At 30.7% G+C, this 20,462-nt stretch overlaps 2 protein-coding genes across 7 annotated transcripts in view; one reads left to right on the forward strand and one right to left on the reverse strand.

Moving 5' to 3' along the window:
- The window catches only part of LOC115889701 (neurabin-1), a 61,256-nt gene extending 58,784 nt beyond the window's left edge, over nucleotides 1-2,472 (forward strand). For all 6 annotated transcript variants that reach the window (XM_030909760.1, XM_030909757.1, XM_030909762.1 and 3 more), the window contains one exon: nucleotides 831-2,472. In XM_030909760.1, the coding sequence (XP_030765620.1) occupies nucleotides 831-1,094 (264 nt within the window). In that variant the 3' untranslated portion in view covers nucleotides 1,095-2,472. The remainder of the gene's footprint in view (nucleotides 1-830) is intronic.
- Nucleotides 2,473-5,432: 2,960 nt separating this feature from the next.
- Nucleotides 5,433-20,462, reverse strand: part of LOC115889680 — a 28,531-nt gene continuing 13,501 nt past the window's right edge. Inside the window, exons 6-8 of the mRNA XM_030909736.1 lie at nucleotides 17,489-17,665; nucleotides 16,876-17,423; nucleotides 5,433-9,741 (exon numbers count right to left, since the gene is read on the reverse strand). Of these exons, the coding sequence (XP_030765596.1) occupies nucleotides 9,316-9,741; nucleotides 16,876-17,423; nucleotides 17,489-17,665 (1,151 nt within the window). The 3' untranslated portion in view covers nucleotides 5,433-9,315. The remainder of the gene's footprint in view (nucleotides 9,742-16,875; nucleotides 17,424-17,488; nucleotides 17,666-20,462) is intronic.

Raw genomic sequence — 20,462 nt, forward strand, 5'->3', positions numbered from 1 at the left:
GAGTTTATGTCTGTCCGACGAGAGGTTACATGACAGTGACAGTTGTCTGTCATTTTGATTAAGAAGCTTATTGTATCTGCCGTATATAAAATGACAGGAATCTTCATTTTATAGCCATCGCTGAGGCCGTTTTTCTCAATCATATTGTAGTTGAATAATATCTTTAAGAAATATTTACCATTTATAATAGGCAGAATGAACGAACTCAATTAAATAAATATACATCTAACGATAAGAACTACATTAAAAAGCTTATGTATGCAGCATACCGATTTGGTTATCGAAACTGTGCGGTCTGGATTTTAACGTTAAGACAGTGATGTAGACAGCTTAATGGAAAATCAAATGTATTAAAAAGAGATAAAAATTGGGTCGACACATTTCTTCTATGCGGTATTGCCGTATTTTGCATCAAAATTTCAAACCGCATCTAGGTTTGGAACTTTATTTTTCACTATTAGTTACTCATTTTACAGCAGCTGTAATATATTATATTTACATTAGATATATTATCTTCATTTCAGTAGTATACGTGAAAGTTTTTAAAATATCTTATATTTTTGTACACACATTTTCCTACAAGCGTAAAAACCGGCAACACTGTATGCCGCTTTTGATTTTGTCTCTCTGTCTGTCAACCGGTCATTTATATTATTTTCTGTCACACGCATTAAAATCCAGACTACATAAATTGGATGACCAGCAGGGTATATAATTGTGTATGCTATAATGAAATAAAAATAACAGTTATAAGTAATATTGAGCAGTGTTGCCTTTGTATTGTTAAACTGTTAACTGTCATATTCTAATAAACATTTATCCCTCCCTAGGTATGCCAGTGGTTATTGCACATCGGCCTAGAACAACACTTACCGAAGTTCGCGGAGCTCCAAGTAAACGGCAACGCCTTGTTGCTGCTTACGTCGGCCGACTTCAAAATTCTCGGCATCACCAGTGATGACAAGAGTCGCCTCAAGCGGAAAATCAAAGAACTAAAGGCGCAGGCGGAGAAGGAGAGGAAACAGATGGAACGCGATAGGAAAGAGAAGGAAAAACAGTTACGGAAAGCGGAAAAAGCCAGTAAAAAGAAGTGAGGTAGCTTAGAGACGGAGAACTAGATTCCTTTCGAGTCAATATTTGTAACAATTTTTTTTATCTCGTTTTCGTATCGAGCTGTGAATAAGTAATCTGTGTAAAATGACCGATCTAGGGATAGAGCAAACATATTCAAGGTGATTTGGCATTGCCGTCCTTGATGTGGTGACGTGGGAAACGTACTCAAACTCCTTTATCAAAAGCCAAATGTGTCATGTGTAATGAAACGGCGTGATCGAGTAAAAACAACGTGATAGTAGGCATGGTAATATTGTAGTTCGAGTTCTTTGTAAAACGTTAAAACTATAATCCAGTGTTTCACCCTATTTTTACTGTTATGAATAATCAATTATTATACAATTTTATGTTATTCGTTACTTTTTTTACTAGATTTAAAATAACACACCATCAGTGTTGCCACTGTCAAGAATTTAGTAATAGCTTTAAATGAAGTTAAGAACAGAAATTAAATGATATATGAATGATATTTCTATGCCTATAATAACTTTATAGTCTGTCTAAAGAGGGGATCCATGACAGTGATAGTGCTGTTTGTCACAATTCATAGGTAAATTGTTTTTTCTATCATTTTTTTGATGTCGTTTGTCAAAATCTTCCCCCACTCGTTAGACAAACTATAGTTTTGTTGGATCATATATAATGACATATTCTGCTAAATAATTTTTCAGAGAATGCTTATTCACGGCAGATTTTGTTTGTGTTGTATCTCCTTTGTTTTGTGAGTGGTTCAAGTTTCACTGCGGTAACGTCGACACTTGTATAATACACGTTTGACTTTTCAAATATCTCTCGTGAGGCCATATTTTTATTTTTACAGTAAGAATCCAATTTTGCGTGTATATAGTTCTAATGTAATAACTCGACTCTCAGATTCAGAGATGAGTGTTAGTGGATTTGACTGTGATGCAAATAGTTTTAGCGGTTGTTTTATTGATATAGTGAGGTTTATTTGTATTCGATCGGTATTTTGACCGAATTCCTTTTGTTCTTATTGTTGGAATTGTTTTGAGAATATGAAACTGACTAATTATGGTTTCTAAACCATTATAACATTTTTATTAAAGAATCTTTTCTTTCTTTCAAAATGCAAACAATGCATTTCCAATAGATTATGCAACATATACACATACAGGCTGCGCCAGAAAAGTTCGCAACAAATGGGATTTTTTTGTTATTGTGGTATTGAAAAAAGTTTATGTAAATTTACTTCAGCATGTCGCATAACAAAAAAATCATGATGACATATGTCATGCAACAACCGTCATGGCAGAAAATTACAATAATCATCTTTATATGTGCAAAAAATGGGTTAGGTGACTAAATATCAAAAAAGAAAAAACAATAATAGAATAAAAAATAAATAGTAGAATAGTTGTTCAGAATTTGTTTTTGATAAGAATTATTCATAATTTATTTACGTCTATGGACCAAGTTCCATAAATATACAGGACCTTTCCAAACATTGTTTGTTAGATATTTGTTGTCAAGACAGTCATGTCAAAATGATTTTTTTTTCGTATTGGATATGCTGAACTACTTCCGCCGTAAACTTTTTTCAATAACTTGCTAATAAAAAATTTCCTTCGGTTGTGATTTTTTTGACACACCTTGTATATACGAATTTTTAACGTGCAATCATCTATTTATTTATTTATTTATTTTTAAAATAGTTCACCTATAGGGTTGTAGTTGTTCAGTTGTATCATAGAATTTTTTTAAATTATTTTTCAATATTAAAGCACAATAGAAGACGAATTTGTATTTTAACTGAAAATGCGATTTTTCTGTAGGAATTAAAATACTATACACTAAACGGAAATTGAGTAAAATTTTGAAAATACATTTTTTTTTCATTTAAATACAGAAATTCTCCAGAAATGTCGTGTTCATTAATAAATAGTTTTATCGAAAAAATGTATACAAAAAGTTTGTTTTTGTAAAAAATGTAATCAAACATTTCGTGTAAACATTAGGTAGCTCTTATATACATAAGAATTTATGTAATTCTTAACAGTTCACAAAATCATATACGAAAATCTAGATGTGTCAAGTGTACAAGGTATTGTAAATATTAATATTTTATTGTTTTGACTAGTTTTTTTAATTTGTACTTATTTGTATTATTTTTTTTTCCTATTTATTTTATGTTCCTTTTTAAGCGATTATGTTTCTGAAATCAACGGGAACAATTTATTTACTTAATTTATTTGAGCTTATTAATATATATTTTTTAATTTTAGTTATAGCGTAAGATTTACTATTACTTGCCATAAATTTTATTTAACAATGTTAAATATCAGAAAAAAAAACAATGGTTAATACTGATTTTTTTAATTTATATATTTTCGAAAATGCCAAAGAAAACTTTTTTAATAAGATATGCGCGTTCTAAAACTTAGTTACAGTTCTATAAATATAGAATAAAGCACTGTCTACACATAAAGTTTTACCTGCCAGTTTTCAGGACTTCTTCTAGGAGATGTGAGACCTTCCACTCTAATTTATTAATTTTATTATTTCAACCCCCCTTCCACTCTACATTTCAGGGGGAGGACACCCTCCACCTCAAATTTCTGACAGAGGTCCCCTTTCTGGGCCCCGGGCGGCTGTTTAAAAAATGAATAATACAGAAAGTTACGCCACTGCTTCCGTTTTAATTCAGTCTAAATAAGACGAACCATTTTTTCGTCTACACTCAAGGTTTTACTTGATACATTTAGACTTAACAGGTGAATCTGATAGGTAAAAAGTTATGTGTAGACCTGGATTAATAGATTTCAGAAACATTTTTATTAATAACAATTATTTTCTCTAATGTGATAATTTATTTGAACTTTTGTTATTTGTGATTTCTGTAAGATATTATGATTTTTTTAATATATCCATTTCCTCTGGCTTTTTTACATTTTTAATGTAATTTGTGTTTTTTAACTATTAAAAAAAATAAGTTGCTTTAATAATAGTACAAACAGAAATCAAATCTACAAAAGGCAGCAAAACACTAAAATTTAGATTCTTTATAATTTATGCAGGAAGGTCGTTTGCTAATAACATTGTGAATATCATGCCATGTTAAATTTTTCTAAAAAAATCTAATATATTTTCAATAATTCCACAATGTATAAGTTATAAATAGTCTAATATGCGGCTCATTTTTTTATTTATTTATGGGACCAACAATAATTTGTCTCTTTGCTTAGTTCCGCATGCCGATTGCTCAACTTCACTTTGTCTATTTTCGATTATTGTGATTTTGCAGAAAACTTTTCTAAACTTGATAGTTTTTAAACGATTTTTGTGATTTGTTTTTAACTTTTATAATTAAAATCTGAATCAAATGTAGAATGAATAAACAATAAACGATTGTATTTGTATGAAAGGTTTTTTTATCATCAATCCAACCAAAAAATGTGCAACAAAAACAAACGGGACATTTCTCAAGTTTATAAGTTATTTATATAAGTTCTTTAGCATACCCAGTAGGCATAAAAATATTTTGACATACATATGCTGCCTTTGACCCATTGCTACATACATATTGCTGCCAAATTACAGAAATCCTCTTCGCATATGCAAAAAGTGAGTTGATTCTACACATATACTAGCTTCTGCGCCCCACTAGTCAACTTCCATACCCAATCGCCCTTTGTTGTCCCTTAATTTCGCAGCTTTGCACGCGCATAAACGATAATCGGTCGGGTATTTCGCGTGCAATCCAACCAAAAAAAAATTACCTCAGAGACAAACGCAATCAAAACACAATAAAAATAATAAAAAACAGCTGTAAAAAAATAAAGTTTTGGATTGGGTTGGGACAAGATCCTGGGACCTCTCGTTCCCGAAGCGACGGCCTACCAATGCATCCACAGCTACTCTTGCAAAATTGGCTATAGTTAGGCGTTACATTCCGCCGTTACTAAAATCGTTCATAAAAAACGGCGATAGCAAACGGCAATATTGTTCGGTATGCGAGTTGACTACAGGGACGTAGAAGCTTCTTACAATATTATATCTACCAAGTTTAATAAAAGTACAGAGTGTTTCGAAAATTTGTACAGGGTGTTAATAATCTATGCTATTTTAGCATGCGTATTTAAGTATATTTAAATATCTCAAAAACCAAAGATTTTAGACATATTTAACCCTATAATAAATGCTTTTTTTGGACTCAAGAATAAAAAAATGAAATAAAACACCCTATATATTTCAAAATAATTTTAAATTGTGCATATTGCCTCCCTACATACACCCATAAAATATTTTGTTTCTACATCTTTCCTTTTCGTATCAACTGAGGCGAATGAGGTGCGCCACCCTGTATTTATAAAATTTGGTACATAGACGTAGAAATAAATTCTGTCCACAACACAACTTTTTTCTTCCCGATTTTTGAGATTTTATGACCTAACCCCAAGCTTCGTATATGTTAAGGATATTTCTAATTTACCGCCATGATAGTTATCGCATGACATGTTAAAATTATTACTTTTGTTAGAGAGCAGCCCAAAGAAATCTACATAAACTTTCTTTCAATAACACAATTAACAACACATTTTTCCATTTGTCGCGAACTTTTTGACACATTCTGTAGTACTTGATAATGCCATTATACAGTACAACAAATGAAAAGGATAAATATTTTATTTTATCTAGAAATATTTATACTTTACTTGCACAACATGTATTCCTATACTAAAGTTAGAAAGAAAAATATAATTTTAATTTTAAAATATATAGCGAACTTTCTTTACAATTCAAGTACCTGCTTACAAAATATACCATCCATAAAATAGATTTCTTCATAGAAAATACTTTGGTCAGAAAAATTCACTAAAATAGAAGTCTTTTATCTCTATATAAGTTTTTACATAGTAAAGAGCAATTTTTCCTGTGGTTACAGGGAATCAGTTGTTAAATTAAAATAAACTGTGTCCAACGAATCAGGGTAGATTTCGACAGGTGACATCCAAAAAAATGACAGAAAATAGCACTGTTATGTATTTTCTCGTTGGACAGATTAGACATATACTGTCAGTGTCAACGCTAGATGCTAGCCAAGTACTCTTTCCAATGTTGTAAATTAGGGGTGAACATACTCTCCTAAATTTGGTTTCATCTGCTCCATACAAAACTACAATTGTTTTCCTGGTATTATAACTGGCCAATATTTTCATGACAAACAAGGTAAGTCAAATCACCACTTATTTTTTATAGAAAAATAATTATATGTGAAATGTCAGGGAAAGGAAGCAGATAAGTTATTTTTTTTATTATATTTAAATATTTGGTGCATTTGGCTCAGGGTGCATCCACACCAAATCCACACCAACCTAAAAAAAGCGGAACGACCTTGAATCGATTTCCAGCAATTCTATTGGCTGAAATTTATCGAAAATTCATCTGTCAAAAATTTCAGCTAATAGAATTGCTGGAAATCGATTCAAGGTCGTTACACCGATACGATGTTCCACTTTTTCTAGGATAGTGCGAATGTACCCTCAGAGTGAGTGTAAGTATCTTTAGAAGCCGCAAAACTGGGAAAAAAGCAACCTAGTTAGAAGATATATAGCGTCAAAGTTATACTAGAGGAAAAACAACAGACAAGTCAAGCAAAAAAAAGGAAAGAACCAGGCATTGTTGAGTTCGTACGTTTGTTCGTTACAATGGTATTTTATCTAATAAAAAATACCTTTACCAAGTTCTAACAAATCTCTCTTACGCTATTTTTGTAACGTTTTGAACATTAAATCGTGCTTTTCTCAGTTTGGAGGAAAATTGACTTGCCTGCTTTTTCCCCTGACCCTTCATGTATTTATTTTAAACTTTTTCTGAATAAAAAAATTATGCCTATTCTACTTTTAACAACTAATTTCCTGATGCACAGATCTACACATTTGGAAGTCCAGTAAAGTATAGAACAATGTCTAGCTTTAGTAATAGTTACGAGTATATAAATAGTTAACAAAATATGTATCCTTACCCTATAGAACATTATTTGCACAAATGTCACTAGATTTTAATAGGATTAAAGCCATATACATTCAGACCTATCCAATCTAAATCGGTGCGGTGGTCTGAATTTTAAGATGCAAAATAATGATAGATAATGAAAATTTATGTTAAACAGAGACAAAGTGTGGGATGATCCATTTCTTCTATGCTGTATTGCCGGATTTTCCAATAAAAAATTAACAATTATCAAGAAAGCGATTCAAACAGTCCTTCAACATAGGTTAATAACAACAATTAATTAGACATTTTGCTATAGTTCTATCTAATACCTCTCGTAATATTTGAAACTCTATTGGCTTACTCGCTTAATTCAGTTTCTATTTCTACCTCGTCAATCTTTAATAATTATGCTTATTGTACGTAGAAACCGGCAACTCTGCTTTCCTTTGTATCTCTGCCTATCAACTGTTTGTACCGGAAATAAACTAATTTATTTTTATCATTAGAATTAAATACATTGCTTTTTAAATGTATTTGATTAAAATACAGACCACCGATTAAGGGCAGATTTATATGCATCCGTCTTGTCGACCGTCATTGATTTTATGGAATTTTTTAGGTTTATTTCAAAAATGACAGGTAATACCTCAACGCGGTTGGTGTAACGAAACGATGCATGATGGATGCATATAAACCTACCTTTAGACTGGTATCTGACACTAAAATTATTCTATTTGCAATATATTTCAGCTATTTCTAAAGCTGAAATACATTGCATGACATGACAATTCTAATGCTAACAATTATTAATACTTTCAATTCAATACATTCAACAACATTTTATGAATGTATATAATAAAGAAAAAAACAAAATAAAATAAATTAAATATTTTTATTATATAACAATATATTGGTAACAAAATATTTGTCTTTCTTTTGGTAGAATAAATTAATTATATAAACATATTTATAATAATTCTAGTTAATTTTAAGATTACAAATAAATACAGGTAAGGAATGAATTTTACTGGTGCATATTTTTTCAAAAAATAGACTTAAAATAGATAATAAAATAACAAAATATAATTTTTAATGTCTTTAATAGTTCTAGAGCAATTTTTCGAAGTGAGTTAATTACTAAATAGAAAATCAAATTTTCTTGATATTGTTTCATTACTAAAATTTGCAACATATGTAAATGTATAACATATTTGAACTTTTGTTGTATATGTAGGATGAAACACAAAAAACATCTAACTTAATATACACATGAGCACATTGAGCCGTTATTTCAGAACAAAATGTAACTTCTTGAAAAGACTGTTTTTTGCTTCTAGAAAAAATGTACAAAATACAAAAGTTATTTTTTGTAACCACCACTGGGGGGGAGTTGATTCAACGGAGACCAATTTGTCAATGGTATTTTATTAAGAAAACCCATTTTGCCAATCAGACAAAAAATGTTTAAAGTTTCAGGAGGATTTCACAAGAGATTTTAACAAAACGTCAACTGTTTATAATAGACGTAGCTACTAAAAAAATAAAGTATTCTTAAATAATATTTAGTATTTAGATATTTTAAATACTTTTTTTCTTTGTGTTTTTTGCTTCTGACGACGGGAGGAGATATACCTCCTGAAACGTTAAGCATTGTTGCCGGTTTAGATAATTTGTTTTATTAGTAAAATACCACTGACGAATTGGTCTCCGTTGGATCAACGCCAGTGGTGTTTATAAAAAATATCTTTTTTATTTTAGTTTGGTTTAGGACTTTCTTCTAGTGGCGATAAACCCAGAAGTCTTTTTAAGAAATGAACCCGTCACAAAGGTATAAACATTATTCACTAATATAGTATTCCGTATAGAATTGTGGTGATTAAAAGTGATTCAAACAAACCAAACCCAGACAAAAAATCTTGACTTTAGAAACCAGAAAAAATTGTCTATTCAACTAAAGAGTGATAGAGCAGATACAGGACATTCTGTTTAAAAAAATGCAACTTACGTATGTCAAAATATGACAGTTATTCAAGTGGTTTTTATTATTTCGAAAATAAAAATATGGTGATTCAGATAAAACCTTAAAATTTTCATAATTACAACTTTTTTTCTCAAAACACTATTTAAGGAGGCCGCTAGTGGCTAAAATATACGTGGCTAAAACACCCTGTACATATGGGCATTTAAAGAAAGAAACGAATTAATAGGAAACATTGTTAGAAAATAGTAGAAGTACTAATTGAAATTTTATATATCAGTTTCAGTATGAGAACTAGTACGACTTCCCTCACGAGATTCCTTAAAGCTCACCTTCTCGTTTTCCCTAAAACTCCGATATTTTAACTTTCCAATTTCTACAGTCTTTAAAAACTCGCTCTCGCCAAACAAGAACCTTTTTACATTCTCTTCCACTTCAGCATATCTACCTTTGTTGATACTGATGCTATGCGCTTTCCTCATTTGGTGATGTGGTTTCAAATCGTCCACCCTAGAATTTTCCGAACTGCTGACGTTATCGTTCTCGATGGTGACCTGCACCCATTCTGATATTCTCTGTTGGTGTTGAGCCGAGTTTTCGCTTGTCAGGCTAAAGCGTTTACTGTCTCGGCTCGACGTGGATTCGGCTTCGATTTTTTCTTGTTTCTTATTATTGACTAGACGTTTATTGCCCGTCTAAAAGATACCAGTTCTTTTAAAAAAAAACCGGTTGAAACCGTCCATAGACTAAACTACAAGTTGTACAATCTTGACTGATTCAACGCTACGAATTATACGATTTATGGTGGAAAATTTACTAATACAGTTTGTTCAACGTTACAGTAACTGTCATTTAACTTTCGCGATTGTGATATAACTCTATTGAAAACAAAACTTAAATCCGTTTGTTACTAAAATGTGTATTACTAAAACTGTTATATGCAAAAGTTATAAACTGAAACAAAATCAAGATGAAAAAAGATGGATCAATTTTCGTTAAGCTGAAATCAGTTATTAGAAAAAAAAAATTGTCTTTAAACAGCTACTGTGAACTATGGAATACACAAATTTTCCTGCGGAAATGCGTAATTTCCAAATTTCGCACTTTAGAATAACTGAAATCTGCTATAAAAAAATACATTTTGCGTTTTATTTTTAATATTTTTCTGATCATATAAACACAAAAATTTTCGTGCGGAAATAAGCTGTTTTCATTTTCTAAGGAAATTTATTAGACTTTAGAATAGCTGAAATCAGTTACATAAAATATAAATATATTTTTGCCTTTTAGAAGCATTCATGAATTGAGTAAAATAAAAATTGTCCTGCGGAAATAAACTGTATCCATTTTCTGAGGAAATTTAATAGACTTTAGAATAGCTGAAATCAGTTAAAATCAATATATAATCAAAAATAAATATTTTTTTGCCTTTTAGAAGCGTTTACAAACTCAGGAATATAAAAAATTTCCTGCGGAAATGCTTGATTTTCATTTTCCATTTGTTCCTTATTATATTATCGGGTCTTGTAAAGTATAAGTACACACAAATTTAGCAATTTTTTTTTGGGCAGAAAGTCCTATGCTTATAGAACAGTTTAACAGAAAAAAATCCTTGGATGAAGCACTTTTGAACCAAAAAAAAATCATTTAAGTGTCTAAAATGCTAACCAATCTAATAATAAATCTAATAATATTTTTACAAAATCACAGTTATTTATTAAAATATAAAAACCACAGCTTAACACCCTCCACAAAGAAAAGCTAACCAAAGCAACCCAAATGCTAATCAATCTAATATTTTTACAAATTCACAGTTAATTATTAAAATATAAAAGAAAACTGCATGATCCGATGATTTTTTGTTTTGAATCGGCCCTATTTACGTAAGGCTTTAATAAAAAACAAGAATAAGTGCAACATTCCGAGGTACTTATAGTTTACAAGAACCTATATTATCTATTCTACAAGAACTGTTATTCCTCCAAAAGATGTTTCACCCCACCCAGCACCCCTATTCGCTCCCAGGTCCCGTAAGCTTCTAAACTGAAAAACGTATGAAAAACAAAGTGCACAAAATGACATTGACACATTTCCGCAGGAATTTTTTTGAATTTCTTTGCTCGTAAAGGCTCGTATAAAACAAATATAAGTTCATTTTTCGTGTAACCGATTTCGGCTATTCTAAAGTCAAGACATTTTATTATGTAAAATAAAATTAAAAATTTCCGCAGACACTTTTTTGTGTTTTTATGTTTAGAAAAATGTCTAAAACACACCCCGAAGACTAGTTTTGATGTAACAGATTTCGGCTATACTAAAGTCCGAAAAATGAAAATGGCGCATTTCCGCAGGAAAGTTTTCGTATATTTGTACTCCTAACGCCTTCTAGAACGCATATATAAAGTCATTTTTTATATAACAGATTTCAGCTAAACGAAGGTTGAGCCAAAAAGATCAAACATTTGAAATTAATGCTCTCCTATTACTAATAATACAGTCTAATTAACTGATGTCAGAACCTTAGTGCAAAAAGGAGAAATTGCTCGAATGTAATAAAAGTATCTGAAAAGAGCTGAATACCGAGTACTACATACACATATGTAAGAGCAGCCAATAAACTAAGCAGAAAAATACCTGTGACAACCGGAATCAGACAAGAATGAAATCATCATAATGGATTAAATAATAAATGAAGTAAAGAGAGGATATCGTCTGGGAGATAAAGAAATAAAGATAATATGTTATGCTGGCGATAATAAAAATGCAGACGAAGAAATGCTTCTATATAAGTTTTAACAAACCGAAAAACTGTTTAATATGTAAATATCCAACAGGTTGGCTGTCAGCAATGCACGTTAAAAAACATACAGCAAAATAAAGCAGTATTGGAATAAGTAAGGAATTGTAACTGCTACTGAGTGGTACTTACTGTTTTTTAAGTTTACTTTCGCGGAACTGTAACCGTATTCGAAATTATTTTGTATTATTTTAAGTTTCTGTCCAGTATTGTTAATTTGTTCGTAAATTCAAGAAATTATGGAATATGTTATGATTGTACGGGTTCGTCAAAGAAATCAGCAGACGAGGACTACGTTCAAAAAAAGTTTTAGTTTTTTTTATAAAACAGATGTCATTTTATTTCTTAAATATACTAAATATCTGTAAAACGACGCTAATTTTGTTTCTAAGCATAGAGCAGTCCCAATGCGGCAGTTTTAATGCGATGTGAAGGTCATCTGAGGGCGGGACATATAGTTAGGTTAGGTCGAGTCCACACGGGTCCGCAACAATATGTAAAGTTCGTAATTCTTCGCCTCATAGTCATAAATTTGAACCTTAAGGTACCTCTACCAAATAAATACAACAACTAAGATCATGTGATAAGGTTTTGACAAAATCCAAATATCAGATTTCCCTAACGGACTACGAAACTTTTAAACGCGGATTGCCTCATGAAAAAAAAATAATTAAATTAAAATTAAAGGTTCGAAAGATATAGATCCGGCAAAACTGGAACTATGATGCAGATCCATGAAGCTTGATGAAGAACTCCGTACCTGACTCTTTTAAAATACCCCCATCTTTAGTACACTTTGGATGACACGAAAAATTATAGGCAATCTATCACAACCATAGACTTAAAATAAAATATAGTCTACACTATTTACATCTCAACGCGGTCAAACAATTTTTTTGTACACATGTTTACTTCTGGGTACCGTCGACCGAGCCTTCCTCATCCAGCCTATGTTGTCACGTCTTTAATATTATCAATATTTTTTTTTCTTGTTATACACATATATTGAGATATTAATACTACATTTCAATAAAGTAGGTTTTAATATTCCATAGATGTATTAAATAGTCCTTATCCTACTAAATTATAAGTCGGATACTGTTTAAAAAGGATAAGTTCTTTACAATATGACCACACCGATTAGAGGCGAAGGAGCCTATTCATTCATTTATTACCTTGTAGTACGCGTCGCATGTGTGCGGTAAAGCTTTGTTGCCGCTATGTCCCCGGCTGTATTAATGCATTTTCTTAGCTTGTAGTCCTTAAGTGTTTATTTTATTGACTTTTTCTGTTCAAGAACTATAAAATATGGTTCGCCAGTGCCAAATTTGCAAGAAATTTGACTTAAATAATCCATTTAAGTCTTGAAACGACTTTCGACCGGTAGGCAACTCTCAATTTACCCATTAGGATTCAGTGGCGTTGTTGCAGAAAAGCGCTTATTTAGATAATATTTTAGTAAAATGTAAAATCTGAATTTTCTCTCTTACATTACCTTATTTACTTACTTACATTGTATCATAATTATAACCCTGTTAATAATTAATAATGTTTTTATTAAAAATATATTCCGGTTTATTCTAAAATTATCTTCAGAATCTAAAATAACATACAAGAATTTTAAAATTATATTACATTATGAAACAATATTTTTTAATATACCGGGTCGTCTCAAAAGTGGCTCACCCCCTATAACTTTTTTATTTTTTCAGATAAAAAAAAAACAGATTTGAATGTTAGTAAGTATATGACATAAATTAGGATTTATTGACATATTCAATTGTTTTTGGTCTCTTCCTGTTTCACCGAAATGATTACATCTTTTGATTTTTAAAAACACCCTTGGTATATTGCTACTTTATTCGATAAAAAATGACACTCTGAATAGAGTAACATATCGTATATGACATTAATTAGGATTGATTGACGCATTCAATTGTTTTTGGTCACTTCCTCTTTCACCGGAAATTACTATAACTTTTAATTTTTAAACGGCACCCTCGGTATATTTCTACTTTATTCGATAGAAAATGACACTCTGAATAGAATGACATATCATATGTCAACTTTTGACATTGTCGCTTAAAAACAAATCGTATTTTAAATTTCAATCCAGGGTGCCATGGTGTTGTTAAAAACACTAAGTTTTAATCAAGGAGCCTTGGAAAAATAGTTTTGATCGTCTAATGGGTTTCGTGTCTTGTTTAGGCCGGTTAAAAGATGTACAAATCGTATTTTTAATCATACATATGTCAATTTTTTCAAACGAAACAAGGGTGACTCATTAGCATATTTCAAAAAGCATTTTTTATGAATATATTGATACCACACACTTGGTATTTCGAGTCAAATTGTCGTTATGAACCGCGTGTTACAATTACAATTAAACCATATGCAAAAATGTCAAAAGTTGACATTTGATATGTCATTCTATTCAGAGTGTCATTTTCTATCGAATAAAGTAGAAATATACCGAGGGTGCCGTTTAAAAATTAAAAGTTATAGTCATTTCCGGTGAAAGAGGAAGTGACCAAAAACAATTGAATGCGTCAATCAATCCTAATTATTGTCATATACTAACATACTAAATCTTGTTTGTTTATTTGAAAATATAAAAAAATTATGGAGATGAGCCACTTTTGGGACGCACCCGGTATAATAAAGACAGTACCGAGTTAAATAAATGTAGTTTTCATTTTATCCACTTCCTATCACCTTCTTTGCTTTAATGGAACAGATTTATGTTTTCTCTTATTTACATAATAAGACATCACCTAACCAGAAAAAAAATTACAACAATTATATATTCTTTTTCTCTCCCTGTCGCCGATTCTATTATATCTGTGGAATAGATCCTGTTTTGATTAATATTAGGGGTTGTAAATGTTTGAATAAAATTAATAATTTATTATTAATTTCAAAAATTACGTAATGTCGATTATAAAAGTTATAGAAGAAATAACGTGTATTTTATTATTTTTATCCTTTTTGGATTCTAAGACGTTTTTTCTAAACTTTTATTTAAAAAAAAAAACCTGTCCTAAATCTTAATAAAATATACAAAAGTTTAAATACGATATATTTTTAATTTAATTATAGCTTCATTAAAATAAAAAAAATTACCCGGCTATGATACGGAGAGTTTAGGTGTACTTGAGAAACGAAAGACAGTGTTGTATTTCACGTCAGAGTCGTCAGGGAACGACCGTTACGACAGAGACAACCTATCTATCACTCGTGTCGCACTCGTTATAACCTAAAACAATAACACAACAATAATAAGACATTGTCTGACCGCATGTTCCAGCTATTTATGAATGAGATGCTCAGTCTATATTTTATTTTAAGTCTATGATCACAACCTAACTTACCACTTTAGATCGTTCCTTCAAGATGATTATTAAGTGACAAATTGTTTCATTTTTACTATGTTCTGTAAGTTTTAGGTAATACCCAGTGAAAGGGGAGTTGAGTTAGGATAGGAAGTTTCATTTTTGATCTTTAGTATAAACTTTAGGTGAAATAAAAATTAGAGGCATGACTGAATGGTTTCTACAATATGATTAAAAGTGACAAAGGTAAATGAACCTTTAGATAAATAATGTTAATGCAACGTTGAACTATGGTTGTACAGAGTATACAACAGAAAATGTTAGTATACACATTTTTTATCACACAAAAACGCATTTGCTAGACTAGATGTAAAAAAGTAAAGTGTTTTATTACTAGTAACTGTTCTTTAAAATCATAAAAGAATGAAGAGAACGGAAGTCTATAATTATACAACTTGAATGAAGGCCATTTAAGATGTACACGTTTTCATGCACAACAAATATAAAGCTTTCACAACGTCCGTGCTTTAATATGGGTGGTATACACTTTTAGGTCAACTCTTTCAACAACGTTTGCTAATAATTTTAAATAACCATGCACACAAGTCTATCGTTAAACAGATGTTTAAACATGCTCTTGTCATATAATAAAGGATATAACTTTATTATAATTTCTTATACCTACATGCAATATAAAAAAAACCTTTCAAAAATTTTACATAAAAGATATATTTTATAAAGGTTATTTCTCATTTTTTTTTAATTATATGCAAATAGAAACAAAATCTAACTGATCTAAAGACAATAGAATTTAAGTGATGTTTTTAAAGTGTTTCTAAATTTCTGACAATCTTAATAAATTAACACCACAAATTATTTTTATTTTGGTTTTCACGCACAGTGTTGTCAGAAAAGTCCACCAAATTTCGTGTATTTTTTTTATTGTTATCTATTTTATAAATAGGAGAAAATTTTTAAAACTTATTTCTGGTAATTTTTAGAGACCGATGTATTTAAATAAACTTTTTATATAAAAATAACACTATCAAAAATGCTGTGATAGATACTCGACAGCAGTATTATAAAGTATGTTTCATAAAATCCATTGCTTTCTATGACTACTTGAAACGAGAATAATTAATCGTGCAAAACGCACGCCATCATCAGCTGACTGCTATTAGATGTTTTCCGTTTACCTATTTATTGCTTTTCAACATCAAGATCTTTAGTTTAGTTATGGTATGTGTGTAATAAGACGTGTTGAAAGATAAAAATGTATCTATGACAGCAACATTGCTTTAAAATGAAGCGTCCTTAATTAAACACCCTTAAAGTGAAAAAAGAAAATAGATGTCGGAAAAACAATAAATACTCCTACTACATATTTTAACAATTTTTATAGTGCAGAACTGCCAGAAACCTTCATATTGTATTCTTTTTGGATAAAAATCCTTAGCCCTTCAATCGACGAAATTTGACTGTAAAATCCTTCATTTTGAAGGAAATCTTTCAATTCTGGCAACACTGCTTCACTTAAAGTAAAGCTACTTTTACCCAAGCAACAAAAACTATTTACCCAAGCTATACAGTTTAAATAACAACTAACTGACAATCTCATTTTGTACTATACGTTGCATATCATAGTTACATGCCCATTATTCAATACAAAATATCAACTTTAACAAATACGTCGGTCATACCTGCGCCAACGAACGTTTACTCTTATCAATTTGATTAATATGACCTCTATTTATCAGTACTGGTGCTATATCGCTATGAGCGTTATCCAACAATATATTTTTTGAGTTAGTACTGGTATTTATTAAAGGAAATTTTGAGTCTGTCTCGATAACTTTGGCACTATTACCTTCAAGCATTCTCTCATTCTCTATAGTGATTTCAGTCTGTCTGGGAAATCTATGGAGTTCTGGCAACGTACTACTAAGATTTCCAGATGTTTCTTGAAAATCAATCAATTTTTTTGGCCGTTCAATATCTTTGTCTACAGGTGATGTTAAAGTGTTTGTAGCTGAATTGCTTTTAACTGAATCCTTGTATAAATTGACTTTTAGAACGTTACTTCCGGATTCAGCTGAAGAAGACTTGTCTTTTTCCACTAAAAAATTGTTTGGTTGAACTTTTACTATGTTTTGTAAGTTTTGGGTAATATCCAGTGAAAGTGGAGTTAAAGTAGGATACGAAGTTGTTCTTTTCGATTTTTCATCTACTGGTTTAATAATTTGCATTCCTAAAATATTTTTTATAAATATGATTAAGTAGAGAATGACATACTATATTATAGATATAACTCACCATTTAAAACAGACAGAGATAATTCATTACATTTCAAACAAACATTATCTTTGTATTCGCCAGTTTGAGTTCCAACAGTGTGATGTGAAATATCATAGATAATTTTTAAATTTTTCGCACAAGTACAAGAATCACAATGTTTTGCTAAAGCTCTTTCTTTCTGACGTTCTTCCAATACTAAAATAGAAATAATATTATATACAGATATACTATAAAGACTCATGGACTAAATCATGATGAATGACATAAATTAACCGGTATACCGGGTGCGTCTCAAAAGTGGCTCGCCCCCTATAACTTTTTTATTTTTTCAGATAAAAAATCGAGATTTGATATGTTAGTATATGACATAAATTAGGATTGATTGGCGTATTTAATTGATTTCGGCCACTTCCTGTTTCACCGGAAATGACTACAACTTTTGATTTTTAAATGACACCCTCGGCATTTTTCTACTTTATTCGATAGAAAATGACATTCTGAATAGAATGACATATAATATGTCAACTTTTGACATTTTTGCTTAAAACAAAATTGTATTTTAAATTTCAATCTAGAGTGCCATGGCTGTGTAACAATAATTTTTAATGAAGGAGCCTTGGAAAAATATATTTGATCGTCTAGTGTTTTTAGTGTCTTCTCCTGGCCCGTTAAAAGATGCTCAAATCGTATTTTTAATCATATCTCAATTTTTTCAAATGGAACGAGGGTGGCTCATAAGCATATTTGAAAAAAGCGGTTTTTTACGAATAATTTGGTACCACACACTTGGTATTTCGAGTCAAATTGTCGTTATGAATCGCATGTTGCAATTTCAAATAAACCATATTCAAAAATGTCAACTTTTGACATTGCAACATATGTCATATGATATGTCATTCTATTCAGAGTGTCATTTTCTATCGAATAAAGTAACACAATACTGAGGGTGCCATTTAAAAATCAAAAGTTGTAGTCATTTCCGGTGAAACAGGAAGTGACCGAAATCTATTGAATAATCAATCAATCCTAATTTATGTCATATACTAACATACCAAATCTCGATTTTTTATTTGAAAAAATAAAAAAGTTATAGGGGTGAGCAACTTCGGAGTAGACATCTACCCTCGGAGGAGGTAGATGTCCACTCCTCGGAGGAAGACATCTATTGTTAAAGGAGGATGGAAAATACCCTGTCCCCCAACAGGAAAATCCCCATGTATGATGAGTTATAACTCAAGAAAGGGGGACACAATAGATCTTTAAGATCGGGGTGATTAAGGAGGGTAAACCCAACCCACCCATTCTCCTTTCTACAAGTACGATTTTAATTCCAAAGCCGGGATGTTTTAAACTAAACTGGTAAGAAGTGAAGACAGAGGTGACATGTTTTCCAAAGCTTTATATAAAGACATGATAATAAATTTTGCGACCTAAGAAAACTCTAAGAAATTTCCTCGAACTTACAATGTTTTAGACATTTTATAACATTTTTATACATTACAGCTTAAAAGGTAGACAGAAAAATCTTTTTACAAAATATTTTAACTGAAACGATAATCTGTACTGTACAGGGTGGGTCAAATTCGACGCTTTTAAATGCAAACACCCTTTTCTATAGGAGATAGACAAAAACTAATATCGGTGTCTGGAGCTCAATTTTTGTCAAAAACATGATGGTGAAAACCGCATATCGATATCTGTTACCGTTTCGGAGTTACGGGGTGTTTTTCAAAATATGCATTTTAAACAAATCGTTGTAATTTTTTTGCTATGGAAAACTTTGTATTTTTATGAAAGCATTTCCAAAGCACCTTTTTTACGTAGAATTTAATGGTTTAAGTATAATTTTTTTAAAATTAATAATTTAAGAATTATCAACAAAAAATTGATTTTTTTATATGAGACACCCTGTATATCTTTAATTTATTGAAAAGAATTTAAAATTACTTTTCCAAAAATATAACACACTTGATATTTTGCTCGATTCCTCTTCGAGATATAGAGTATACAAAAATTCGCCTGCTTTAAATAAGTAGGCTTTAAAAAAGGTAGAAAAAAGACTCAAAGTCTCGGTCTCAACGTTTATACAATGTTAAACTGTTACACGTGTTTCGCTCATATACGAGCATCATCAGACCTAACAAGAAAGAACCTAAATAAATAACAAATAATAAAAAGGTCGTCATAACTTACAAATACAATTAAAATTAATCCAAATACACGTTCACATTTTACAATTAAAACAACACTGGGACGAGGCTGAAATGACCGGCAAATATTTGTCAATAAAAACAAACAGGAACAAAAAAATCAAACAAAATCAAAAATAAAATAAAAATAGAATAACCCAGGGATTTGAACTTAGCCTCCCGGTGGGAACCAGAGAGCAAAGCCACCAAGCTACCATACTTCTGAAGTAAAGATTCAGAACTCAACAATAATACACGGCTGAATTAATCTTTCAGATTATTGAAAATTAATGTTGGTTCGAAATTAAAAATGTCATTCACGCACACAAGAACCGGACTTTTTTAGCTCTAGTTATTTCCATTTTCTCCAATAAATCAAGTTTTTTTTTTTTATTCGTGCAGAACACTAACGTTTTCTTTGAGATGGAAAAAATCGTGACCAGTGGCTAATAAGTGGTTCGCAAAAGCCGATTTAGTCTCAGTTATATCCGAATTTCTGTATTTATTGACAAGGCTCAGATGTTCCTGTACTCGGGTGGAAATCTTTCTACCTGATTGCCCCACATAGACCGCTTGACAGTCGCACAATTCAAAGAATAAACTCCCGATTTAGAGAGCCTCTCCGTTTTGTCTTTTATTTCTAACCAAATTTGCTTTTAATGTATTAATAGTTTTAAAGGAAATAGATAAATTAAGATTTTTAAAATATTTTGCCAATTGGAGTGAAATATTACCAAAAAAAAAAAAAAATGTTAAAACTTTATATACGGCCTCTCTGTAAATTTTTTCTGAATGTATGACAT

This window comes from Sitophilus oryzae, unplaced genomic scaffold, assembly GCF_002938485.1.
Source record: "Sitophilus oryzae breed Bouriz unplaced genomic scaffold, Soryzae_2.0 scaffold_829_pilon_pilon, whole genome shotgun sequence".
Taxonomy (NCBI): domain Eukaryota; kingdom Metazoa; phylum Arthropoda; class Insecta; order Coleoptera; family Curculionidae; genus Sitophilus; species Sitophilus oryzae.